This window comes from Maniola hyperantus, chromosome 19, assembly GCF_902806685.2.
Source record: "Maniola hyperantus chromosome 19, iAphHyp1.2, whole genome shotgun sequence".
NCBI classification, from domain to species: Eukaryota; Metazoa; Arthropoda; class Insecta; order Lepidoptera; family Nymphalidae; genus Maniola; species Maniola hyperantus.
Window position 1 is genome coordinate 8,948,449 of NC_048554.1, and position 27,977 is coordinate 8,976,425.

The window sequence follows — 27,977 nt, forward strand, 5'->3', positions numbered from 1 at the left end:
CGCTGATTTGAATGAAAGTACCGAAGTGGAAGAAGTTTGTGCAATACACACAATACGCACAGAATTAAACCTAAGTAGTTTCCACGAGATTTTTAAGACCTAAATAAAAGTAAAAATACGTACGTTTTTTATACAGTTCTTGCAATTCACGAAGACTACTGAACTTAACTTGTGGTAACGTCGTTTACATGGGCATTGCGTAAGTGTGCGTGAATGTCGGACCAATCAGTCGAGAGTAAGCGCAGTCAAATGCACACATTTATTGTTACCTTACGTATACCGATAGGTATGACTTAAACACAAGCATGAGTCAGTGGCCTTCGTGAAATGCAAGATTTATAACCTAGATTCTTTTTCACTAATACAAGATTTTCAAAATTTCCTCCTGAATGAAAACGCGACTAATCTATTTTTTACGTAATAAACATTTTACAGTAATAAAATCGTCAATTTGCTTATCGAAATAAGAAAAACAGAACTTGAGAGTTATGCTTATTTTGTTTCTCAAATAAATTTCTTATTTCTTATGATAACATTTATAATAATATAGCGAAACTTTGACAATGACGTGGAATTACCAAAATCAGCGCTTGAAGGGATAAACAATTTTGTACCAAATAGGTGCAGATCTTCTAGTAGGTAGGTGAGAGTAAAGTCTCAAGATCCATCGCGTCGAGTCTCTGGCAGCAGTGGCGCGTCAGCATGGGGTGTAATCTGAACAAATGAGCGACGACGCTGAACCAAATTAGATTCTCGCCGCGCCGGACCGCGCTTGCCCCGCTCTCCTCACCTCACTGGCCAACTGTAGGTACCCAGGCTTAGTATGAGGTCATATAATGCATACAGTTTGACATCTCACTCGCCATTTTAGCTCTGTGTCAACTGAACAGATGTCAACTATTATGTCAAAAGTACGATTTAAGTCTGAACCGTACCTACTTTTGACATGACAGTTGACACATAGAGCAAATATTATGGCGAGTGTGTCCTCAAAATGTACGCACCTATGGTACGCACTATAAGTAAATCTCGGTTAAGTTGATAGACTTCAAGTCATATTGAATCTGTATGATGCTATGGTATGTCAATGCAAGATGGATGGAAAAGTCGTATGAGTATTCAGTAGGTACTACCAATTACTAAACTATAGATCTAATGAAGTTAGAGACAGATGACAAAAAACGAAAGAAAATTTAGGTGGCTAAAGCAAAACATGCAAATTTTTTACATTTCTTTGGGGCTAAAAAGTAACAAGTATAGATATAGAACATGATAAGACGGCCGGCTATCACAACATTTCTTACAATGAAACTACACAACGTTCGTTGTCCCTGTTGAAATTTTTATTTCTCTATTGTTCTCCTCAAAACACATCACGGAAAATGTTTTTAGAACTGCTGTCTCTCTTCTCATGTTTCTATTTTACTAGATATCATTATCAGACATAACTATTTAATAATGATAGGTAGGTAATATACCTATCTAGATAGGTAGCGTGTTTTATATAAAATACAGTTTCTATATAATTCGTATATTCATCCATTCCGGTACACAACAATTCATAAGTGATATAAGTTTATTTTCATTTATTTTTTACAAACAAAACTTCGATTGACTTTTAACTTCGAATATGTATAAGTCCCGCAAATTGCTATTGCGCATGGCTGCCAGCACTAGACTGAAGTTCGAGCTGATGGTAGATATATTCTTATTTCGGCTGACGTCAAAATGACGTCTTTTCGATGTTAGTAAGACATGGTTCCAGCGCAATAGCAATTTTCGGGACTTATACCTAGATACTTATATTATGTTTTTAACAAATCCCAAAAATACTACAAAATCTAGATACAATAAAAGCACAATCTCGATCAAGCACACTCTATATAAATCAAATCAAAATCTCTATTGACCGAATGCAAATAAAAGTCCCTGTTATCCGGTGTTTGAACCGTGTTTTGGAGAGAGGCCACGGCCCCTAATCAAAAAATTGAACTTTCAATAAAGGGAATCATTAATTCTACTTAGGGAGGGCAAGATCCTAACGAACCCGAAGAATCCCCGGATGTTTTTCTCGAATAATTATTTGAAAGAAATACTTAGATACCCGGGGGATTCTTACAAGACTATTAACGTTTTAGTAGCCTGCGTAAGCACCTGTTTAACTGGGTACAAATCAGCTTTTACTAATTAAACGGGGCTATATTGTAACAAGTTTTTCTTTCTGATGAACGACAAACTGATTTAGATTACTGATTTACAAAAGCGGGGTGATTAGAAATAATTTCATATTTCACATAATTATACCTATTCATTTTGTAGAGATAATGATTTTTAAAAAAATGTTATAGCAACAGTAGAAATACAGATTCTGTTTAAATTTCAACTCTCTACTTATTACGGTTCACGAGATACATCATACAACCCGCTGACAGATAGATGGACGGAGGCTATAATAGGGTCCCGTTGGTACTGTTCGGCTACGGCACTATTAAATGAACGAAGTGTATGTGGGTCTTGGAAAATATTGGAGCTCTTTAAGGGTTTTGAGTTTATAGTCACTAACATCTAAACGTTCACTTATACCGGAATAAATCAGTAAGAAAACACAAACACCAATACAGTCAGGGCAGATAAACGACCACAACAAACGCTCCGGTCGACTGCCGGTCGTCCGGATCGGCCGGATATTGATCCGTTATTTTTCTCAGAAGCTATTAGAGTAATGCAGGCAATCCCCCGACAAGCGACCGGCGAGAATTAATGATGTCCCTTATTGGAAGCACAATTTTTTGATTCTACCCGTCTCCCTTTATGTCTTTGGCAAAGAACAATCGTAGTTGAGAGGTGCAACTTGAAAAGATTTATATTTTGCTGTTGTAATACAGTGCTTTTTCTGAATTTTAACAATGGTAAAAGATATAGGTAAGTGATATTGACAAATTTTTATCGTATTTGAAATTGAGTTTTTGGACATTTGAATGAGGCTTAGGTTTTCGACGACCTCCCTGGCGCAGGTGTGAGCGCTGTGATCTTATAAGTGGGAGATCCCGGGATTGATTCCTTGCAGGAGCAATTTCGGAATTTATATTTTCAAAAATGTCTCTGATCTAGTTGCCACCCCAACGGCAAAGCCGTGCCGATGCTATCTAAAAACCAATCAGGGGTATAGGTTTAATAAAACTGCCATACCCCTTCCAAGTTAGCTTGCTTCCATCTTAGACTGCACCATCACTTACTATCAGGTGAGATTGCGGTCAAGGGCTAACTTGTATCAGAATAAATTAAAATAAAGGTTTATTTTGACATTTATTTTCTTTACTAGCTGATGCCCGCGACTTCGTCCGCGTGGAATTAGGTTTTTAAAATCCCATGGGAACTCTTTGATTTTCCGGGATAAAAAGGAGCCTATATGATATTGACTCTCCAGGTCTTTATCTATACCCATGAAAAAAAATCACGTCAATCCGTTGCACTATTGCGACGTGATTGAAGAACAAACCAACAAACCAACAAACCAACAAACCAATAAACCAACAAACCAACAAACCAACAAACAAACATACTTCCGCATTTATAGTAAGGGTACTGATTGCCAAGAGGAGACTCGAGGATACTTCCAATGCTGCTGATCATGATAGTCCTTTGCACATTCGAGCTGCCAACTGGCCTGTTTGTTTGCACCGAGTGCTACATTCTATATCGATGGCTCTAAGCCATACAGCCGTAACCACGATCTCTGGTCTATGTAAAAACGAAAAAAAAAGTCCTCTGATGCTCTTCGAGTCGGTCTATCTGAATGGATAGTTACTCTTTGCCCGCGCCAAAGGCTAAGGAAGCTAGAGACAGCGTTGTTTACACGAAGCCGGCTCACATTAAAACGAACCCCAGTTGCTTCAAGGCATTATAATATGCTTTTGTCGTAGATTGTTCTACTACTTAGGTACTGATTTGGAAAACAAATCTTTTTTTATTCGAAAACCGCTAAAAGGGTGAATAATTATTCTTTACTTATGTTATTTAGTTTGTACCAAAAACCTAAAACATAAACATTGAAAGGACAATATGTATACAAGGAATCAAAATTGCAAAACTGGTAGGGATAGAACCCATCTGGTCATCGCAACCTTGGAGTACCTTTAGTCCATACCACGGTCCTTTCACTGCCGATGACAACCTCACTACCCCTATTATCACTACCCCCATTATAAATTTGTTAATTTGTTGGTTTGTAGGTTTGGTGGTTTGTTGGTTTGTCCTTCAATCACGTCGCAACGGATCGACGTGATTGGATCGGTATAGTTTAAGACCTGGAGAGTGAAATAGGTTGCTTTTAATCCCGGAAAATCAAAGAGTTCCCAAGGAATTTTTAAAAACCAAAATCCACGCGTAAGAAGTCGCGGGCATCATCTAGTTTTCTATATATTATGTAATTTTTAACAATCTAAGCGACTAAGTTTGTCGATATTAGGACCACTACTTGCTTGCAAGGTGTTGCAACGCTTGTGGTCATGTCATCACTGCACTAAACCACTTTCAGTATTTTTAGGGTTCCGTACCTCAAAAGGAAAAACGGAACCCTTATAGGATTACTTTGTTGTCTGTCTGTCTGTCTGTCTGTCTGTCAAGAAACCTACAGGGTACTTCCCGTTGACCTAGAATCATGAAATTTAGCAGGTAGGTAGATCTTATAGCTGACATTTGGGAAAAATCTGAAAACCGTGAATTTAGGGTTAGATCACACAAAAAAAAATTAAATTGAGGTCATGAACTAATAATTAGTATTTTCAACTTTCGAATTGAGTGACTATATCAAGTGGGGTATCATATGAAAGGTCTTCACCTGTACATTCTAAAACAGATTTATATTTATTTTTATACATCATAGTTTTTGAATTATTGTGCAAAATGTCGAAAAAATACGACTGTAGTACGGAACCCTCATTGCGCGAGCCTGACTCGCACTTGGCCGGTTTTTTAGTTCTTCAAAAGGTAGGATTCGAAAGGCATTCCGAACCAGTGGTAGATACATTTGACGATTCAAAAGTACTTGTAAGAGTAATTTTTATTTATTATCTATCTACACTAATATTATATATTATAATATATTATATATTATATATTATAATATTATAAAGAGGAAAACTTTGTTTGTTTGTTTGTTTGTTTGTTTGTTTGTACTGAATAGGCTCAAAAACTACTGGACCGATTTTAAAAATTCTTTCACCATTCGAAAGCTACATTATCCACGAGTAACATAGGCTATATTTTATTTTGGAAAAAAATAGGGTTCCGTAAGATATTTGGGTTTTTCGGACACAAGGTGTAAAAAATCAACCAGAAAAGTTACTTATTTTGCGTACGCTGCCTAAACTATAAAAGATAGAACCATAAAATGTTCTAATTAATTGTAGATCTTATAAATATCTACAAAAAAGTCCGCGACACACTATACCCATCTATGTCGAGTGAGGCACAGCAACCATTTTTTTATTTAAAAATCTTGAATTTTTTTTGGACTACATTTAAATGCGTTTATTTTACTCATGCTATTAATCCTTATCAAAATAAATGATTTCATCACTAAGAACAGTTTATGGAGATAATATTTGGTCTTTGAATGATTAAAATTGGACGTTTGGTTTTGAAGTTATGGCGAAATTAAAATATTACGATTTCTGCTGCACGGCCCGTTGTATTTTATATTATATAAAGAGGTAATGTCGTTAAGTTTGTTTGTAGGGGGTAATCTTTAGAACTACTGAACCGATTTTAAAAATTCTTTCACCAGTAGAAAGCTACATTATTCCTGAGTGACATAGGCTATACGGGATCTTTAAAAACCTAAATCTACGCGGGCGAAGCCGCGGGGATCAGCTAGTTTATAATATGAAGACTAATAAAGGTTTCAGCCTTAAAGAGAGAGCCAGCGCATGCCAAACCTTAGATATTTTATAAAGTTGAAAGTTTCTCCGCGTATTGTCCCCAGCACAGGGAGGAACGATCAGCGACTATGAAGTTTGAATCATGGTGGCTTTGGGAACAGGAAATAAAGGTGTAAAAAATCTTACGTCAAGGTATAAAGTCGCAGAGAAACTTTCAGCTGTTATAAAATAACGAAGGGCTGGCACGCGCTGTCTCTTAGTCCATTACCGGCTTAGCTTATAACTATATTATACTTACCTACATTTCTATACACTAGGTAAACCTATACGATCCCCTTGGCAATCTTCAGTCAAACATATTAATCTCAGGCAAACAATGTAGTGACAAGACGCCGTACATTTCAATTAGTCGGGACGTCGACATTTCACGCCACTATCTTCACGTAATCTTGTTAATTACCGCTCAGGAATCGAACTCGGGACGCTCCCCTACGTCATTAAGGCATAATTAACATTCGATGCACTTTTACTGCCTTACATAAGTGTTTTGGTGCCCATAATGGTTTTTATATATACCTATATAAGGAAACTTTCCATAATACTATGTCATATTATAATATACTACTTATTCTATATTATGGTGGTCAAGTGGTCAACCAAAAGATTTTTTAGTTCCCTGCAGGTAGTCTACACAAACAGAATAATGGCATTCCATACATCAAAAACATGTCGTACCTACATTTTGTATGTGTATAAGTTTACATGTGTTTAAGTATATATGTAATATCCTATATGTATATATATATATATTATATTTATTACTCCACTAATAATGAAGTCTTTTTTTTTTTATTTTAGTTGATTTTTATATTATAGAGAACACTTTCGTTGTCGGGTCGTGACACTAGGGCTCTGCCTGAAAATCAGCGCTGCAGTAGTCAAATACTGCAGCATCATGCTGAGGCAGTAGCCTTTTCAGCTCAAACAAGACATCATTTTTCTTTTTAGTACTGTCGAGCTCGTAGTTTTAAGCTTACCTAGTTTTAATTTTTTTAATTTGTAACATTTGGTTTGTATGTTTTTTGTATTTTCTTGTTTTGTGAGCTGAATAAACTTTTATTTATTTATTTATTTATTTATAAAAAGTTACCATTACTAAGTAATTTTCCATTACGTTCTTCCTTTTCGAACATAGTCTCGTTTCTAATAAACGACTGCTAGGCGACAGTGAAGGGAATATGTCTGTGCATTACTATAATTATAGTTGTACTGCTTTTGCTTACAAAAAAACTACACACTAGCTATTCACCTGACTTGCTTTTCTTTGACGTCATAACGAACTTTTCTTTTTTCGTGGGAGAATGTCATCAATTTTTGGGGTCCCGTTGGTACCCTTCGTATACAATGGGACCCTAGAAATGATCCTGTGACATTCCGCCACGAAAAAAGAAAAGTTTGTTTACTTTGTTAATAGTACTATGGAATAAATTAGGGTAAAATTGTCTCATTTTGTCCGATGACGTCAAGTTCTATTGCGCGCCATTTTAACTCAAGGTCAATCATGTCAAAGTACGGTTCATTAGGTTCATCCATCGACATACGTAGTAGTATATGGAAGTTCTTTGGGTTCATCTGTAAAATAAGGACTAAAATCGCAATTTTGATATGAAAATTGACACATAAAGTTAAAATTCCGAGTGAGGAGTTAAAACACGTTATATAAGTAACTTATAATTATAGTTATTTTAACTTATATAATGGTATATTTTATTTTATGAATAATATTATGTATACCGGGTTCTCTGCCTTTAATAAAAAACTTTATTATTAATATGATTATTATTACTATATACTTATTAGTTAAGTAATATTTAAAAAAAATTACAGGTATTGGCTTACAAGCGATTTGCTTCATACTTTCCTTACGCTAAGCAAAGCGAGAAAGGGTATAAAAAAATTCAATAAAAAAAAGTAACTTACTCGTAGAGCTAGCTACGTACTACGTAGCATTGCTACGTGACATTATTTGTAGAGGTCGTAGACGCTGTAGCATCAGTCTGTCTCTTGGAGTCTGTCTAAAAAACACATTTACCTCCCTGTGACACAAAGCTGATTAGAAGAGCAAAATGCTAGAACTAGATAGTAACTCCATGCCCATTTCAATCAATCTCGTTTGTCTACAATTAACAGGGCTACGCTCGTCGACAGTCCAAAGTTGTACTGTAAAAGTTAGACGACTTATTCTGTTTCGAAAAACCATATTATTTTTTATGAGGTTTTTGGATATATGCTTAGAAGAGTAAATTATAACCTTGTAGATTGATAACAGTTACTTCTCGGTCGGGCTTACTTCAAATAATACAAATAAAGTGTTAAATATCACAGCAGTTATATTTAACACTTTATTTGTAAAAGGTTTGTGTAATGATAACTAGGTAGTATATAGATATTGTAATTTAGGAAAGTAACAAAAATATATTGTAGAGGAACCGTAAAGAAACTCGCTTGATTAACTTAATCTATTGCTGGTAAGAAACTGGGCAAGTGCGAGTCGGACTCGCTCATCGAGGTTCCGTACCTTGAAAGGATATGGATAGTGAATTATTTTTCTCCCACTTGCTCGGAATTGGCTACTTTACTCAAGAAAGGTTTTCGCTACAGAGGACTGTTATCAGACCTTTACTGAGCGATAACAGTTTTAAGTTTCTTGACAGACAGACATGCAAGGAGTGATCCTATAAGGATTCCTTTTTCCTTTTGAGGTACGGAACCCTAAAAATATAAAAATACATTGGTCCAGAATAACACCGCGTTAGCTATCGTGATTGGGACTGCAGACTGACGCCAACGCGTAGTTGACGCGCAGTTTTCTGCCCGCGGTTTTCTAATCCGAGACCGAAATTTGTTCATGTACTCGTATTCACTCCACTCAGTGGCGGAAAGCTTATTTTATTTACTACTCCACTGCCAACTGCACTTTTAGTGGACATCTGCACCTTTATTGACTTCCTATATTTAAATTAGATTTTCTAATTTTGCTTTCCTTACTAACATAATATACATTACAGTACGCGCCAGAAAATAATGTATCTTTCATAGATTAATTATTGGTCTCGCTCCGTGTATGGTATCTTTATTTACTTTCTTTTCTGTAGGTATGCACCTATGCACTCTGTTTCGTAGTTATGGCGCCTCCATGTGTTTAAGATCTCAGTTGTAGTTTGATTACATGATTACATTAAGGATTACATGTTGATGTTGAAGTCAGGTTGAAGTATTGAAGTGTATATGGCTATGGTATATGGTATTGAATCGACATATTGCTTTGTGATTATACCTTTATTATCATTGATTATATGTTGATTATACACTCTTTGATTGTCACTTTTGAGACAACTCACGTAACATCAATTTTTGAAACACAAAATTTTAGTGAAAAATAAGGTAACTCATGATTAATTATTTCACTTGATTTATAACCTTTACAATGAACTTAAGCAAAATCGTTTCTCTTTCAGTCAGGTATATAATTTTATTCAAATCTTTAAACTCCCGGCACCATACAATGGAAGGCAATGATGGAAGAATGGAAAGTTGTAAGTCCCAAATTGTGGCCGCCGAGCAGCAAAAACTTGACTTGTTCAGCGATGAATCTTCAGGAAACAGTAACAGTGCTGATAAGGCGAGCAATGGCACGCAAACGAAATTTATACGACGTCGAAGCAAAGGTAGATCGCAAGGCTCTAATCGATAATAGTATTATATTATGTAAAAAAGAAGTAGATATAAGTGGAGAATTAAAACTACTGTCTGTTAAAAAGTGAAGACAAATCCGTACTCTTGATACGATTTACACGTATCTTGAGTTAAGATTACCTCAAATCTTCGCAGATTGCAGGTGGAAAGAAAGGCTTAGTTACCATAAGCTATTGAACTTTTTACAGATCAACTCATACCAAGTGTATTATTCAGAAAAAGCTTAAGCAAAACCATAAAACAAATAATCCCATCAGAAAAGCCAGCCAAAAGAAAAGGTATGACAAAATTGTACCTCATCCAATATACATCGGACGGACTCAAACTCATTGTTTTGTCAGAGTCGGGCATACGCCGACAAACGAGTGAGCTTAGCCAGTCATACATGTTAAAGATAATATATTTATATTTTCTTATAGTAAAATTAATGGATTGGAAGAGATTCCACAAACTTAAGGTTATATACTCGTTTATGGACGAACTGGAAAAGGATTTTCCAGCCATATGCACTGTTTCAGTTATTGGCAAGTCCGTGCAAGGGAGAGATATTAAGGTAAGTGGTGTTTGTCTACAGACGTCAGACGTCGTCGAGTGTTTAGGGGTCGCCTGAAAAACAGCACTGTAGTTGTATTCCTCTCTACACTAAGTACATAAGAAGGCTCAGAGTACTCAGCAAGTGATAGAGAGAGCTATGCTTGGAGTTACTCTACGTGATCAAATCAGAAAAGTGGAGATCCGTAGGAGAACCAGAGTGACCGACATAGCTCAGCGGGTGGCGAAGCTGAAGTGGCAATGGACAGGGCACATAGTTCGAAAACCTAATTTATGTTGTTCTTGTCAGCTGAAAAGCATAATTAAGCACAAAATGGTACCTATACGCGCAACCAAAGACGTGGAATTCAGACATCATTAGTAGTTAGCGACGAAGAAAACTGAGAAACGAAACAGCATACATAGCCCGATCATAGTCAAAAGTGTAATTTTTAATAGTAGCTGCAACTTAATTCAGAGTAAGTTTGGTCCTTTGAAACTGCCATAGAATGCCCGTTTATATGATTGCAGTTAACAATGTATTTACCAACAGATGTTGAAGATATCCAACAGTGAGGCCGACAACCCCGCAGTTTGGCTAGACGCAGCAATTCACTCGCGGGAATGGATAAGCACAGCCGTCGTGACTTACATCGCGGATTATATCGTCAGAAACTTCCAGAAACTTTCCAATTCCATTACTAATAAAGATTGGTAATTTTCAACGTTCACGTCCTAATACGCTAAGATACTCGTCGCTCGTAGGCTACTCGTTATTTACCGTAGCAAATTATGCCCGGGCATGAATTTCAGGTTTAACTCTTTATTTTGGTCTTATTATATGTATAAAAAGCGCTATTTACCAACTGATAAAGGAAAGGAAGGGAAGAAGTATTTCAAGAACTCCAAACATTTTTTAATCATAACGTAGTATGTTCTTATATTGGGATAGGCACATTTCTATTACATTTATAATCCATAGTAAAATATAGACAGATGTATATCATAGTAAAATATAAAACTTGGTACATAAATAGCTTGCATCACGGAGACGGACAAAAGTTTTTTATCCTCCTTTTTTATCATAGAGCTCCTACAGGATTTTTAAAAATCCCTACATCCACGCTGACGAGATCGCGGGCATCATCTAGTACTATCCCAGTCAATTTCGCTTACTTTAACGCTTTATAATGACTAAAATAACAGGTACTTTACTGGCAGGTACATAGTCCCTGTACTGAACCCTGATGGGTACGTATACACTCATACAAAAGATCGCATGTGGAGAAAGAACCGAGCGAAGCAGGACGGCGAGCGTGTGGGAGTCGATCTCAACAGGAATTTTAGGTGACTGTACATTGATATACAAAAGCTAAAGATACGCCACACTTCAAATAACTAGTAGCCTGACCATTTAAATGAGGAAGACTAAAATAAATAAAATACGCCAAATTAAGTATTTTTAAGTACCAATGCCAGCCTCACGTGCAGGTTGATACCAGAAAAGCTGCATTATTACAATCTCAGTTGTTGTCATTAACTGAATTTATGGATTTTTTATTGCAATGATACATTGTAGCCAATAGTGAGAGAGTGTTGGCCATTCAGAGGTCAATCAGAGGTTAAACTGGGGTGGTAAGACCTCAAGTCGTGGAGACGCCTTTATACACCATTAGGGCATTATATAGGCACTATACACCATTGTCTCACCACCGTTCGAGAACACTGACGTCGTCGCTACGCTACGACGCAATACATAGAAATGTATCAGCAACTCGACTTTTGACATTACTAAGTACTTATAACCAAATTGAAATAAGTATTACGTGGCCAGTCTCCGACCTTTAGAACTTTTCTTTTGGTGTAGAATAGGAAAACAACGGTCAAATATAAAAATAAAATTCAAAAAGTCTCTAGTCTATTTTATATCTCGTATTTCTATATCTATGTTATTGTAGCTTATTGATCCACCAAAAATATATCCAAGCAGACTTGTTACTCTAATTTTAGAACAAACTTATGTCTACTTCAACTGCTTTTTTTTTAACGAAATAATTATACACTGATCCCAACTTTGACATTTTCATTCGGTTTTCCTACGTTCTGAGAAAACTAGCTTTCCCAAAATTTATTTTAATTTTAAGTTTGGTATTCTTCTTTATTTTCAGCTATCGTTGGGGAAATAATGGAGAAGAAGGGTCATCAGATTTACCCCATCACGTATTTTATAGAGGTCCTGCTCCATTTTCGGAACCCGAAACTTGTGCTGTCAGGGTAGGTACCAGATAACGCCAGACTTCTAGCAGAGATAAGTACCTACTTCTAGTTATTAACTTTGGGTGTCTTGGTGACGTTAATTTTTCGCTTTAAAACGATTAAAATTCCCATTTCCGTCGTAATAGTAAGCGTTAAGGTTGCTTGTAGGCGGTACTTGAAATTATACGCGTCTTAACATTAGAGATCGTCTAGATATTAGAAGACTATCTATAATGAATGCTAATACGCGTAGATGACTCCAAACCTTTGAGCTATTTAGAGCTTAAAACTAAATATTTCAAAATAAAAATTGTTAGTTTGCTAACCTGAAAAAGAATACAACTAACCCTGGTTTAACTTTTTATTTTAATAAACAGAGAACTGACCACTATATCAAACAATAAACTTTGCAGGAAACAATATTAAGCTCACAGACTCCATTTAAAGTCTACCTCTCCTTCCATAGCTACTATGAGTTGATCCTATTCCCTTGGGGCTATAAGGCGGAACCATGTCCAGACTACTTACAACTGCTCGAAGGTGGCGCGGTCATGGCAAGGGTAACAAGTCCACGTAAGAAACTAGTAGGCTAGTAATGATGATTGTAACAATATGCTTTATCATCATCTGCATCATTATCAATCGATAGACGTCCGCTGCTGGACATAGGTCTCTTGTAGGGACTTCCACACTTTACGGTCTTGCACTTCCTGAATCTAGCAGCTTCCTGCGACTAGTTGTCGGTGTGTATGTACGTATGTTATCTGTCCACTTAGTGAGGGGTATTCAACGCTGCGCTTTCCAATGCGAGGTCACCACTCTAACGGCGATTACGCACTGCACTTCCCTCATCTGAGTTCTATCCGTCATCCGTGAGAATACCAGCGATTATGTACGACATATGTTATTAGCTTCCATACAAATAAAAAGGAACGTATTTTCACGGACTCGGATCGGATGAGTACGTAACCGCGGTAACACCTTAGTTAGTTTAGGCTTATTCTATTTTAAAGCTAAAGAGAAAATCAATCTAGATTTTATTTTCAGGCAATTTATGAAAGCAGCGGAATGGTTTATAAAGTGGGCAGCACAAAAGATCTTACATATTTCGCGTGTGGAACCAGCATAGACTGGAGTTATGGTATTGCAAAGATCCCATACTCATACATGATAGAACTGCGAAGCAGGAAACACAGGTTCAAATTGCCAAAAGACCAAATTTTAGACACATGCGAAGAAATTTGGCAAGCAGTGAAAAGTTTGATGGTATTTGTTGATCAGCCAAAATCCAAAAATATACCTATATAAATAAAATTGTTTGAAAAAAGCCTAAACTCAACGGATTTGGAGCAATTGTTATTTTATAAATATTTTTACTAGTAAATATACTATGTATATGTGTACATAGGAGAAACTTAATTAAGTGACTAAGGTAATAAAAAATTAAAGTTACTAAAAATCTTGAGTTAATCATTTAGTTAGTGACTAAAATAAATATCTTAAAATCAATGAAAAATGAACGATTTATAAACCTCACCATATTAATTTCACATTGGAAATAACTACCAATTGATAAGAAAAATATCATGAGTTAAAAATAGTATAACGTTAAAGAAAATATTGATGTTCAGTTCCAAAATATTATAAGCAATTTTTATTATAAAACATAGTACAATTCAAACATTTCTTTTTGTCCACAAATTGAGCTAAAGCCTTCACACCGCAGAATATTTCCTTGCAACAGTCCAATATCTCTTCCTTGGGAAGTAGAAACTTGTACTGCTTGCTCCTTAGTTCGACGAGGTAAGAGAAGGGTATGCGAGCTGAACCATAGCTCCAATCGATACTCGTCCCTGTAGCGGGGTACATTATATCCTTGAAATTACCGACTTTGTACATTCGACCATTAACATCGTAGATACCCTGAAAACAATTTTTTAAATACAATATTACCGTACATACACATATTCGCTCTTACATTCCATTTTGCCACTCGCCATCGACTGACAGGCCAATGCGTCACTCACACATTATCTTTGCCACGTCAACGAACAAACGTTTCCTCTCGCTCCTCGTGAGAATGTGTAAATGCATCCTTCTAGACTTGGCTTGGCTGCTTTTTGCTACTTAGAGCTGATGGTAATTGATGATACAGCTTAAGTTGCCTAGTCAGTCTTCAATTGCAGGTACCTAATTACATGTAGCACGGAAAAGTACCGCGTTTTTAAATTGCGATGCAATTTGTTCATGAAGCAATAATTTACATTTCAGCACTTATATTTTACGGTCATGCACTAATGAATACCTCATTATATTTATTTAATTTTTCATATAAGTACTTATTGCATTTTTAAGAAAACCTTCTTATGGCCATCTCGAATCATACTAATATTATCTATATCTATAAAGTAGGTATGTCTTATTTGTCTGGGTTTTACGGCACAACCCAACGGCTGAAGCGATATCAGTGAAATTCATAGCATAGCATCCTGTAAATTGTAGACAGCAGTCTTACTGGTGTAAAATGGAAATGGTCAAAGAATTCTTTTTATACCTGTAAAAAGGCTCCTACGGAATTTTTAAAATACTTACTACGCTAATCTACGCAGGCATTCGCTAGCTATTATACTCACTTTGGCCATAGCAGTTGCACCCTCTAATAAGTTGACGTAATCGGCACATGGCTCCGATGTGAAGCACCAGGGAAAAGAAATCACTTCACTGTATGCGTGAAATGTTAGAAATATCTTGAATGGAATGCCAGAGTATAGAATTAGATCCTGTAAAAATAAGTTTTTTTATAAGAGCGGCCATAGGGGCCAGCTTAAGCAGTTGACTGTTGATGATCGTACATGGACTGCTCAAATAGATTAAACTTGTTTTTATTTACTAAATAAGCTTATGGTTGACAGCAGTCACACCAAAAAGTAGGTACTTAGGTAAGTAGGTGACGATACAGCGGCCTGGCTAGAAGGTCCCAACATTATTATAAGTGGTGGGGAAAACGAAAGCCGGAGGAAGGACGTTCCATATTCTAGCAGTGCGTAGGTATTCATTGAAGGTCTAGCTTGACTCTATAGCTTGAGCTACGTGGACGTGCGCGAAGCTGATGGCTATGTGTCGGTCAAATGTACCTACGATGCTATGATGTTTTATGTAAAAATATGGTTCGGTACCTACTAAACTAAAAAATATGGATCTGAAAAATGAGTGGGTCTAAAAACTGTTGAAAATATAATTTTTTACCTTAATTGCTGCAGTTTCTGGCTCCGAAAATGGTTCCACTCCACGATAATTCAAATGAGAAGGATCATCCCCATGGCAGTCGTTGTCTCTTGGTAGCCAGCGAAATCTGAAGTTATCATCGGGAATATATTATGTAAGTACTAGATAACGCCCGTGACTTCGTCCGCGTGGATTTAAGTTTTCACAAGTCCCATTGGAACTATTTCATTTTCCGGGATAAATGTAGCTTATGTTCTTCCCCGGGATGTAAGCTATCTCTGTACCCGTCAAAATCGGTTGAAGGGATGGGCTGTGAAAACCTTGCAGACAAACAGACAGACAGACATGCTTTCGCATTTATAATAATATTAGTATGGATTTAAATAACTGTTTGGATCAAATTAAGTATACTGTCTACTACTAGTATATATAAATTAAGTATGCATATTAAGTATACTATCTATTGATCTACTTGTTTACAATATAATATTACCCAAAATTCCTGTTTAAATCGACGCCAAAAACCGCGTTTCCTATCCGAGCTCTATTTTTCCGCCACATTCGATCGCTAGTATGTGAATAAAAGTAGCCATCCGGATTCAAAACAGGAAGGAAATACCTGAAAAGTATTTAAAGGAATAACTAATAGTCAGATTCAGGAAGACATCTATATACTAAATCCTGAACCAACATACTTAATTAAATAGAAATGAGATGTATTTTGCAGCTTTTACACAAGTCACCAAAATGTCATGTTTATAGAATTCTAGAGCCTCAATAGCTCAACGGGTAAAGGATTGGACTGAAAACCGAAAGGTTGACGGTTCAACTTCAAACCCCGCCCGTTGCACTATTGTCGTACCTACTCCTAGCACAAGCTTGACGCTTAGTTGGAGAGGAAAGGGGAATATTAGTCATTTAACATGGCTAAGATTATTTAAGTAAAAAAAATAAAAAATTGAAAAAGCACTAGGTACTCATCTTTTCTACTATCCACGATACAAATTAGTTATATAGTTACCAATGATAATATTATACCCATATGTCAAAAAGATGTAGATATGTTACATAGGTACGTATACCAAGTAAAACTAGAACACTTGGTTCATATTGTAGAGCGCTATATCTATATATCTACGTTTTATCTACTGTCTTACTCATCACCGAGTACGAATTACATGCGCCATGTAATATGAACGTCATATTATGCCTATGCTGTAATGTCATTGATATTTTCATACTTACCAATCTTTGTTAGTAATGTACTCAGGCAGATTTTCTATATTCTTTGCCAGTTGGTCGGCAATATAAGTCACAACAGAAGTGGATATCCACTCACGCGCGTGTATACCACCATCGATCCAAACACCAGTGTTGCCAGCACTACTGTTGGAAATTTTTAACATCTGTGAACATTAACAATAACATCCCCATACGTTTAAAAATGTGATTTATAAGCGTAAAATTACATTAGGTAAGTAGCGCCGTACGCGCAGCTCGAAACAAACACCTACACCGTCTTTCCAGTTTTCAGTAAGTACATCCTCATCAACCTATGACCGGCTCATTATCTATTGAGAAGGGGTTGACTAAGTGTGAATTGGTAGACTTCGCACACCTTTAAGAACATTATGGAAAAATCTTAAGTAATTACTATGCACATATTACAACTCGACGTCATCGTCGCCTTCATTTTCAGTACAAAAAAGGCTAATTTCGCACACTGAAAATACTTGCCAATGGCACGTGAGGGTTGGGTATGCGATCACCATTATTTATGGAAAAATTACGCTAAGTATCACTAAATATTATATCAACAGACTAGCATTATTTCATCCATTGTAAAATGTATGTCTTTGTCTGTTAGAATTCATGCATCGCGACCTGTCGCGTACCGTCCTTGATGGTCACAACATGGGCGATAGAGCAAAGAGACGACGACGAACAGCTTAGATTAACCATTACTATGAAAAGTCTCTAGTCACCAGAGAAGTTTCCTTTCTAAATCTAGTGTAAGATAAATGTAGTGTAATCTTACACTACAAAAGATACCTTTTTACCAACCTTTATGTCTCGTCCCTCTACCGTCTGGCCTATTGTGGAAACAGTGCACGTTGATGGATAACGTACTTCTAGACTATCCATGAAATTATAAATATTTTTAAGTGGATAGTAGTCTCTCCAATCAATTAAATTTCCTAAAAATAGATTTTTTTAAACTCCTGATGATGCTGCTCCATACTAATATTATTAATGTGAAAGTGTAGCTGTCTGTCCATCTGTCTGTCTGACTTCTATCTGTCTGCTAAATTTTAACGGTCCATCCGTTTAACCGATTTTGACAAGTACATCCCGGGGACTTTTTATCCCGGAAAATCAAAGAGTTCCAACTGGATTTTTGAAAATTAAAACTTATATGCGGACGAAGTTCCGAATATCTCTATATATAAAAATGAATCGCTAAATGTGTTGCTGATCGCAAATCTCGAGAACAGCTAAACCGATTTCGCTAATTCTTTTTTTATAATATTCCTTGAAGTACGAGGATGGTCCTTACGGAGAGAAAAATTAAAAAAAAATCCTGAAAAGAATTGACTGTTAGGCGGTACAAAGTTCGCCGGGGCAGCTAGTCACCTAATAAATTTAATAAAACGACGCTGTATTATTAGCTCTTGTCTGGAAATCGAGGAAAAAATATACCTACTATGGTTTAAACGAAAATCATGACGACCGCACGCAGTGGTGAGTGCTGTGGTCTATAATAAGTGGGAGGTCCCGGGTTCGATACCTGGCAGAGCCAATTTAGGAATTTGTAATTTCTAAATGGTCTCTGGTCTGGTCAGATGTAAGACTACGCCCGTGGCTAGTAACCACCCTACCGGCAAAGCCGCAACGCCCAGTAATTTAGCGTTCCGCTACGATGCCGTTTAGAGATCGTATTCAAGAAGAGTTATAAGGAAATAAAAAAATCTGGTCAGGTGCGAGTCGGACTCGCACACGAAGGGTTCCAAACCATCGTACAAAAATATCATTTTTTAATTTTTTTGTCATGTAATCACAAATTTAGGGTTTTCTAATTTTTTCTTTACTTGTGCTATATTTAAGACTAGTGTATGCTCGCAACTTCGTCTGCGTGGACTACAGAAAATTCAAACCCTCATTTGACCCCCTTAGGGGTTGAATTTTCAAAAATCCTTTCTTAGCGGATGCCTACGTCATAATAGCTATCTGCATGCCAAATTTCAGCCCGATCCGTTCAATAGTTTGAGCTGTGCGTTGATAGATTAGTCAGTCAGTCAGTCATTCACCTTATCCTTTTATAAATTTAGATGTTGCTTCCTGCCAAAGTCAACGGAAACTATACCCTATATAAGTTTTGATTACCTTGATGGGTCTTGACAGACACACATAATACAGACGGACAACAAAGTGATCCTAAAAGGGTTCTTTTTTTCTGTGGAGATACGAAACCCAAAAAATAAAAATAAAAGCCTTACTAGGCGATCTTGGCCTCGGTCCTGGTGGCACAATGATGGCAGAATGTAGCGCATTGCGAACAGGACTTTTGTTACACGATCGGTTACTACCGGCTACTTCGAAGGGGATATCTCTATCTTGGAGCAGTTTCTGTATCTGTGTTACACGGCATCCATCGACGACCACTTCCATTGCGTTTGTCCTTTCTTGAGAAATGTTAATAGCTGGAATAGATGTGGCTACGTAAAAACTACTTTATTTAGAGGTATTTACTAATAGCTGACTGGCAGAATGAATTAGAGTGAAGGAACTCACGGTTTAATCATGAATCGACGACATTATGTCAAATATTAGGCTATGGTGATGTAAAATCGAAAAAAAGTAGGGCTACTTTAGGGCTACCTGCGTCAAATATACTAACATTTAACGCCTGCCTAAATGTCGAACCTAACTGAACCAGTGAACCTGCTACTGAGAGCTCTCCATAATGTTATCAAAGGTATGTAAAGTCTGCCAATCTGTAATAAATAATCTGAAAGAGATTAGTAAAAAGCTGAATTACTAATGAATCGTTAGTAGTTAATTAAATAATAATAATCGGTCTACTCACTGCTGAAAAAAGCTGTGATAGCATAGGTGGTTAGGTCGTCCGCCTTCTAATCGGAGGTCAGGGGCTCGATCCTGGGCACTACATCTTTAACTTTTCGGAGTTATGTACGTTTTAAGTACCTAATTAAATATCACTTGCTTTAACGGTGAAGGAAAACATCGTGTGGAAACCTGCATGCCTGAGAGTTCTCCATAATGTCCTCAAAGGTGTGTGAAATCCACCAATCCGCACATGGCCAGCGTGGTAGACTATGGCCAAAACCCTTCTCACTCTGAGAGGAGACCTGTGTTCTGTAGTGAGCCGGCTATGGGTTGATCATGATGAATTGGTCTACTCACAGCCCTTATTATCTAAATTTCTCAAAAACAGCCGCTGTCCTTCTTTTACACATTTCACGTCCCATATTTGATACTTGCAGCCTTTGCGTGCCACTTTGATGGTTTATTTACGGGAATTTGGATGCTAAACATTTATTTTACGCTTACTTAATTTAATCAAGATTTTAAATGTACACGTTGAAATTTTGAAATATTGTGACAGATTTTTGACATAGTTATCTATAAAATTCATAAAATAAAATACACACATTTGTCATAGACAGCATATACGAGTGTACTTAACTATTAGGTATTATAAAAAGGTAAAGTTTGTAAGTTTGTTTGTAGGGGGCTATCTCTATATTTTATTTTCAAAAAATTAGAGATCCCTCCGAAAGTTGTGCGAAGTCGTGGCGGGTTGCTAATGGGTAAGTAATATTAATATACCAATATATTATGTTATATTCGCTTATGTTACTCTGAATTCGGGTCAAAAAATAGATTTCAACTGAACTCGTTACACCTTACCATGAGATCTGGGATATACTATTACCTAGGTACCTAGGTTTATAAAGGTCTACGAAAACAGTCATACTTTTCACTGTGATCAAAATCTTCAACGATCCCTTACAACATATTATTAAAGTCTCTATTTTACACTAAGTAAATAACTACATTTTAGATACTTAATAATTATTTGGTCATAGATTTGAATTCAAAGACTCCAGCCCCCCAAATGTGTAAGAATAATCATTTCATGGCTATCGCAATCGTCAAGAATTCTGCCCTTTGATTGGCTGTGAAAAAATGTAAACAGCGAATCAACCAATCAAAGGGCAGAATTTCTTGACGATTGCGATAGCCATGAAATGGTTATTCTTACACAATTGGGGGGCTGATTCTCAATATTATGGTATCCTCAAACATTTGCGCAAACAATGGCCCCGTAATCAAGAGAAGCTCAAAGAGCTAAGGCGCTAAGAGGCGCGCCACTCGCTCGATAATTAGATGTAATCAGATATTTTCAGTAAACGCCTCTCCCTACCCTGTGCACTCCCTTTTAATGAAAATACCCTACTACGGATATTTCACTTGTTTCTCACCAATTTCTCATTTTATTTTCACTTAACGGGAAAGAGCGACACCTGCTCGCATTACATCATTAATATTTCAATGCATAAATAACATAGCCTGTTCTAGTTATTTAAAATAGATTTTTTTCAATATTAATTATCTGACTCGAATTTTCATTATTGTTCAATTTTGATATGTTTGTTTTTCATTAAATATTAAATGAAACAAAACGTAAAATATCGATTAGGATACGTATAGTCTCGCTCACACTTAAAAAGACTCAGAATTAGTAAGGAACAAATTATAGTTATTTAAATCTGCTTTTTAAACCTTAATCTGAACAGAACCAAATTAATAGCATTCTGTACACCTAAAGAAAAGCCGTGATGGCCTAGTGGCTACGACGTCCGCCACCTATTCGGGAGGTTGGGGGTTTTATCCCGGGCACGCACCTCTAACTTTTCAGTGTTATGTGTATGAATTTTGACCAAAGTTGGAGAATACTTATAATTATTGTAAAACTATACGAACGGCAAGTTTTAAGTCATTCGCTCTATAAATATGAATCGTGATCAAATCATATATGAGGAGATCCGTAGGAGAATCAGAGTAACCTACAGCGGGTTGCGACTTGCGAAGCTGAAATGGCAATGGGCAGTTATAAAAGTAGAAGAATAGTAAGTACTTAGTAGATATATTAATTGATGAGATTCGATAGTAGAGGCACGTCTCATGGTAACCCGCTAACCAGACGGCGGCGGTCCCCAACACCCCACCCAAATGTCGCCTCGACTTCGTCTTACATGCGTTTATCTTTTTAATTGCGCCCCCTTCTTGTTACTCGCTTGTTAGATTTATCGGGATCCCTTTATAGCTATTTTATTTTTAACTTAGGTATATCGGACTTTTACAGAACTGGGGACAACAAATGATCAAACAGACCGATTTAGAAACGTAAATTGTATTGTTTTCTATTCATTCCTGCTTATTTATAGTAAACTATCCATGTAAAAATAATAATTTGTAAACAGATTTTTCAATTTATTTCAATTTGATTAAAGTACAACTAAGCCAAGTTTCTTCATTAACAATGTGAATCTGAAGATATTCACAGTGCTTATAAGATTTAACCAGATTTAACTTATATTTATTCATACTTTTTACTTTTAATAGAGATGATTATTTTCAAGACTTGTCCAAATTCTTTGCACATTCTGCTACGATCCACAATGTCAAAATATATAAAACACAACACAAACACATAACCTTAAAATCATAAAAGTTAAGTTAAAAGATGATTAAAAGCTAAAAATGCTTAAAAGCAGCAGAAAGTTATAATGAAAAGCAATATTCAAAATGGCTTAGAAAACCAACAATAAATTATTCATAGAAATATTTTCCGAGATTCCTTTAAAAAATGATTTTCAAAATATTTTTTGTAATGTTTTTGCACACCGATGCTTCTACCTTAAACGACTTCAAAAATATATTGTTTAATTTAAAGAAATAATAGATACTAAGTACGGTTCTATCACCCAAACCTTCAGTAAAAATAACTACTCATATTCAGCATTGACTTTAAATAAATCTAATTTTAATATCCTTGATGATTTAATATTCTTGATGATTTTAATATTCTTGATTTTATAGTAAGGGCAAAGATCGTGATCAATCAACTACATCTAATACTATCATCATTAGTGATAGTTACGAACGCTTTCAATATGAAATTGGATGAGAACGTCTACGAAGTAAAACATGTACAAGTAAACAAACCTAAATTCTTAAAAGAGCATGCTTTGGTTAAACAATGTCCCGAAGATATTCAAATAAAGCAGTCCCTGAAAATACCCATCCCAACAGGTGAACCAGAGCCTTTAGAAAAAGGTTAGTAGGTACTTAATATAATAATTAGTAGGTAGTGTTGTAGTCTAAAGCCAAAACACCAACGTGCTACGATTGGCCACTTGGACTGGGATGGACCAAAAATTGCGAAGCGAATTTCTAAGCGATTCCTGCATTCCCGATTATTAGGCATTACAAAAATTAGGCTTCTGTCTAACCAATTTTTGGTCCATCCTAGTCCATATAAACCAAAAACTAAAATTCTGATTCTAATGATGATAAAGTCTGATTTCCGGTGAAAATGCTAGTTTTATTGATAAGTACTGTTTAAATTGTTTTTATCAGAATCACAAAAAGATAATAATCCTTCACGCATGAACTGGCATGAATACCATCGTCTGGATATAATTCACGATTTCTTAGACGACCTCGATTCTGATTATCCTTCAATATGTACTGTTGGAATCATTGGAACGTCTCTTGAAGGAAGGCAGTTAAAAGTAGGTACTCGGGCTTTCCACTTCATTGATTTATTTTTTGTTTTAACAACACCTGTTTGTATTTTTCGCGTTACTGAGGGTACCAACAAAGTATTTTATTGAAAGGTTAAATCAACCTAAAATAGCCAAGTATTAGAAAAAGTGCCATTTCGTTCCTAGTATTTCCTCCGTATTTCCTAACCTAAAATAACAGATCTAAAATGACAGATTTCAAAATCTGTGAATTAGCCAACCCAAATGAATCTACTCAGTATTCCTTAATCAATCTTCGACCGTGTGTTACAATGTTTTCTACGAAATATTATGTTTAATTCGTTTTTCTTTTCACTTCTATCACTCTATTCTGGATTAAAAAACGTTAAAGTTACAGACATTTTTGACCAAAATACCTACATGTACTATTCGCAGAAGATTTTCCTTATAATTCTAACTTTAATAGGTTCTAAAGATATCAAATAGTGACGCAAGCAACCAAGCAGTATGGATGGACGCTGGCATACACGCGCGCGAGTGGATTGCCCCAGCCGTAGCGACCTACATCGCGAACCATATCGCTCGGAACTTCTCAATCTTGCCAACCAGTGTCACTAATAAGGACTGGTAATTTCTAACTGTAAATGTAACTGACTTTTAAGTACGTTACTGTTTTTCTATACTAATAGTATAAATGCAAAAGTGTGTCTGTCTGTCTACTAGCTTTTCACGGCGCAACAGTTTAACCGATTTGAATGAAATTTGGTATGGAGCTAGCTTACCTACATCCCGGGGACGGACATGGGCTACTTTTCATTCCGGGAAATCAAAGCGTTTCCACAGGGATTCTTAAAGGCCCAACCGCTTAACCGATTCATATGAAAGGTACAGAGGTAGGTTACATCCCGGAAATTCACATAGGCAACTTTTTATCCCGGAAAAACCAAGACTTCCAATGAAATTTTAAAAAACCTAAATACACGTGGATGAAGTCGCGGGCATCATCTAGTTCTGAATATTGCAGAAAGGGGCGATAGCCTAGAGGTTAAAAGTCAAGCACTAGGCTGTCACGATGTGCGATGCCGTGTAGAAGTGTGGTGTATGGAAGAGATCGGGTGCAGCACCGGCTTTAGGTGCTCAACTAATTATAATGACAGCCCAAATAACAAATTATATATTATAAGCATTTTAATTATTCAGATAATTACGCGAAATGTTTTAATGCATGGGCTGCATGGTCCGTTAAGCTGTCCTATATCAATTTATAGGTATTTTCACCCAGTAGTGAACCCTGACGGCTACGAACATTCGCATACAGGTGACCGTATGTGGAGGAAAAATAGAGCGAAGCATAAGGGTGCATGTATGGGTGTTGACCTAAATAGGAATTTCAGGTAATAAGGATATTGAGTTACCCACGATTATTCGGTTCTTAATTCTATGTTTTTTTAATCTATCTTTCCCCTGCAATCTATTTTAATTATTTGGTTCTAATTAAAATGACGAGATTGATGTATGTATAATGAGGTTAGGAATAAAATCAATGCTATTTTTATCCGACTCCCAAAAAGGTTCTCAATTCGGCACTTTATTTTTAGGGTTCCTTATCTGAAGTGTGCCAACTGGACTCTATTACTAAGACTCCGCTGTCCTTTCGTCCGTTTATCCTATAAGGGTTCCTTTGTTTCTTTTGAGGTACGGAACCCTAAAAATTTTAAATTGTCATTTCTTCTACGGTGGTTTCAACTTATATCAACTTACCTACCTACTGTTTTTCCCTTTTTATTTGCAGTTACGGTTGGGGAGGCAAAGAGTCATCTAACAATCCCGGAAATGCTTTCTACAGAGGTCCTGAACCATTTTCAGAACCTGAATCAAGAGCTATAAGGGTATAACTACAAAAACACGAATATTTAACTTAGCTCATAATATAAAAACGTAGACACAACGTTACAATGTTTCTAAGTAATCTACCTAACAGTCATATCGACAGATTGCAGATAGATTGATAAAATTATTCACTTTGGACGTCACTTATCAGTTATCACCAGTTAATACACGTAAACCCCTTTTGAAACCAAAGGGGTGTGGGTTTAATAAAAACTGCTAGGTATACCAAGGGGTAATAGCAGTTTGTATTAAACCCGGCTAACGCCCGGCCCGGCGGGCTAACCTGGAAGGCCAGGTTTGCCCGCTTCCATCTTCGATTGCATCATCACTTACCACCAGGTGAGATTGCAGTCAAGTGCTAACTTGTATCTAAATAAAAAAAAGAAAAGCTAACTTGTTATCAAATAAAAATAAAAATAAATTGCCTTTTTTTTATAAATCAGATAGAGAACCTGTTCTTTAATGACTGTTTAATGAGTTCTTTTAACCGAACAGTTTTACAGCATAAATAACGCATTACACATCAAATAAAGGCGTATAGCAAATAATAATATCCATTACACGGTTTAATGTAAAGCTGTAATGTGCTGTTGATACCGAAATCGTGACATCGGCGCTGCACGCGGAGATTAAACTGCAAACACGTTTTAGTAGTAAATCAATTTCGCTGCAGCGATTTTATACCGTTGCGTTGATTTTAATTGTTTTATTACGTAATTGTACATCATTGGTTACTTCTTTGAACATTTTTATAGCAAATAATTTTGTTAATAAGTATATAATATAAATTATGGAACCGGCAGGGGTTGATTTTGTATCCCTCTGGCTATAACGGTCTTGTAGTTCTTTTAATCAGTTTAGACCACGGTCCAAGAACTACCGATGAAGAAGCTTTTGATTTGTATTTTTAACCAGCTATCAGTTCCGCCATTTTTGTTATAAATAAAAAATATTATGTAAGTAATATCCTTCATAAATAAGAAATTCTTAAATCCGAAAATTATCTATGAAAAATTTCAAACATTTTTAAAATACTTATTGACTATTCAAATAGCCATGATAGCTTAGTGGTTACAAATGTCCAACTCATATTCGGGAGGTCGGAGGTTCAATCCCGGGCACGCATCTCGAACAACTTTTCGGAGTTATGTGAGTTATGCACAATAATGCCAAGAAAAGCCTATTTTTTGCAGTGTGCACTTGCTTTAATGGTGAAGGAAAATGTATACCTACTTAAGAATCTGCGTATTTTTTCAGGACTTCATTCTGAACTCCGGTATTCCATTCAAAGCTTACATCACTCTTCATAGCTACGGACAAGTCATCCTTTTTCCTTTCGCCTGTAGAGATGAACCGTGCCCTGACTACGTGCGATTACTAGAAGGCGCTACTGTCATGTCCAAGGCAAGATAGAACTATTCACAATAAGTAATACTAATATACTAGCTGATGCCACGACTACGTCCGCATGGGTTTAGGTTTTAAAACTGCCGTAGGCACTGTTTGATTTTCTGGGATAAAAAGAGCCTATGTCACTCTCCAGGTCTTCAACTATACCCCATGCAAAAATCACGTCAATCTGTTGCTCCGTTGCGACCAATAAAGAAAAATAGATCCAATGCCAATGAGTAAATTGGCAAAACACATTACAGGTCGCATAATAGACAGAAAGAATTTACCTATAATTTGAAAAATTGTAAAATAGTAATAGTCTCTATTACTATTTTACAATATTTCATCAATAGTAATAGAGACCATGTCACCACTCACCACCTTTGATTACTTTCAGGCTATTTTTGAAACCAATGGCAACACCTATAAAGTGGGCATCTCAAGAGATGTAATGTATGGTGCAGCTGGTACAAGCAATGACTGGAGCTACGGTGAAGCTGGTATCCCTTACTGCTACCTGATAGAGCTTAGAAGCAAAAAGCACAAGTTCATGTTACCGAAGGATGAAATAGAAGAAACCGGTAACGAAATACTGAACTGTGTTATAGCTTTGATGGAGTTTATTGATTCAAAGGAGACACTGTTGACACGAGATAATGTGGTAAAGGATGAAATATAAATTAGGTGAGCAGGTAATCAGGTTACTTATGATCTAAGGCACAGTTTTTTTTAATAGAGATAGCGAGCAAACGAGCAGGCGGGTCACCCGATGTTAAGTGATTACCGCCGCCCATGAACATTTGCAGCACCAGAGGAACGGCCGATGCGTTGCCGGCCTTTTAGGAATTTGTACTAAATTTTTTACTAAATTGACGAGTGGTGGAGACCTGAAGTAGACAAAACATCCTTCATAAGTTTATATGACGTGGCGCTACCTGCAAATAACATACACGTCCTCTTTATGTAACTAAAGCCCATAGATTAATTATTGGTCTCGCTCCGCTCTACTCTATGCTAAAGCCATACAACTTTGTGGCAGAGACAGAGAGAGAGAAAGAGTGAGAGAGAAAGAGAGCAGAGAAAGACATGTCGGCGGTGTCGGCGCAACATCCTGCCACTCTCAATTTCTGTGTACTAATATGTGCCATTTTACTATAGTCGACGCATTTTAAACTGAGTCGTCGAGTTATCTGTCTGTTTCGCTCGCACTTACATGTCGTAGGTAAGTGCGAGCGAAAAAGACAGATAA

The 27,977-nt window shown here is 36.5% G+C and overlaps 2 protein-coding genes across 5 annotated transcripts in view; one reads left to right on the plus strand and one right to left on the minus strand.

Moving 5' to 3' along the window:
- The window catches only part of LOC117991492 (carboxypeptidase A1-like), a 253,318-nt gene that overhangs the window by 214,983 nt on the left and 10,358 nt on the right, over positions 1–27,977 (plus strand). Inside the window, exons 2-7 of the mRNA XM_069505123.1 lie at positions 23,331–23,473; positions 23,913–24,073; positions 24,715–24,840; positions 25,239–25,335; positions 26,594–26,740; positions 27,126–27,405. Coding sequence (XP_069361224.1) covers positions 23,348–23,473; positions 23,913–24,073; positions 24,715–24,840; positions 25,239–25,335; positions 26,594–26,740; positions 27,126–27,405 — 937 coding nt within the window. The 5' untranslated portion in view covers positions 23,331–23,347. The remainder of the gene's footprint in view (positions 1–23,330; positions 23,474–23,912; positions 24,074–24,714; positions 24,841–25,238; positions 25,336–26,593; positions 26,741–27,125; positions 27,406–27,977) is intronic.
- On the minus strand, positions 14,052–26,709 carry LOC117991034 (carboxypeptidase B-like). 4 transcript variants are annotated; one of them, XM_069504964.1, is made up of 8 exons: positions 26,570–26,709; positions 19,148–19,351; positions 17,715–17,848; positions 16,896–17,056; positions 16,144–16,269; positions 15,672–15,777; positions 15,059–15,205; positions 14,052–14,348 (listed from the first exon to the last, which is right to left on the minus strand). In XM_069504964.1, exons 2-8 carry the CDS (start codon positions 19,317–19,319, stop codon positions 14,067–14,069), a joined length of 1,128 nt encoding a protein of 375 aa, XP_069361065.1. In that variant the 5' UTR covers positions 19,320–19,351; positions 26,570–26,709; the 3' UTR covers positions 14,052–14,066. The 4 variants fall into 4 exon arrangements, with proteins under 4 accessions (XP_069361065.1, XP_069361066.1, XP_034834455.1 ...); XM_069504965.1 differs by lacking the exon at positions 26,570–26,709 and adding an exon at positions 25,670–25,686; XM_034978564.2 differs by lacking the exon at positions 26,570–26,709 and adding an exon at positions 20,076–20,265.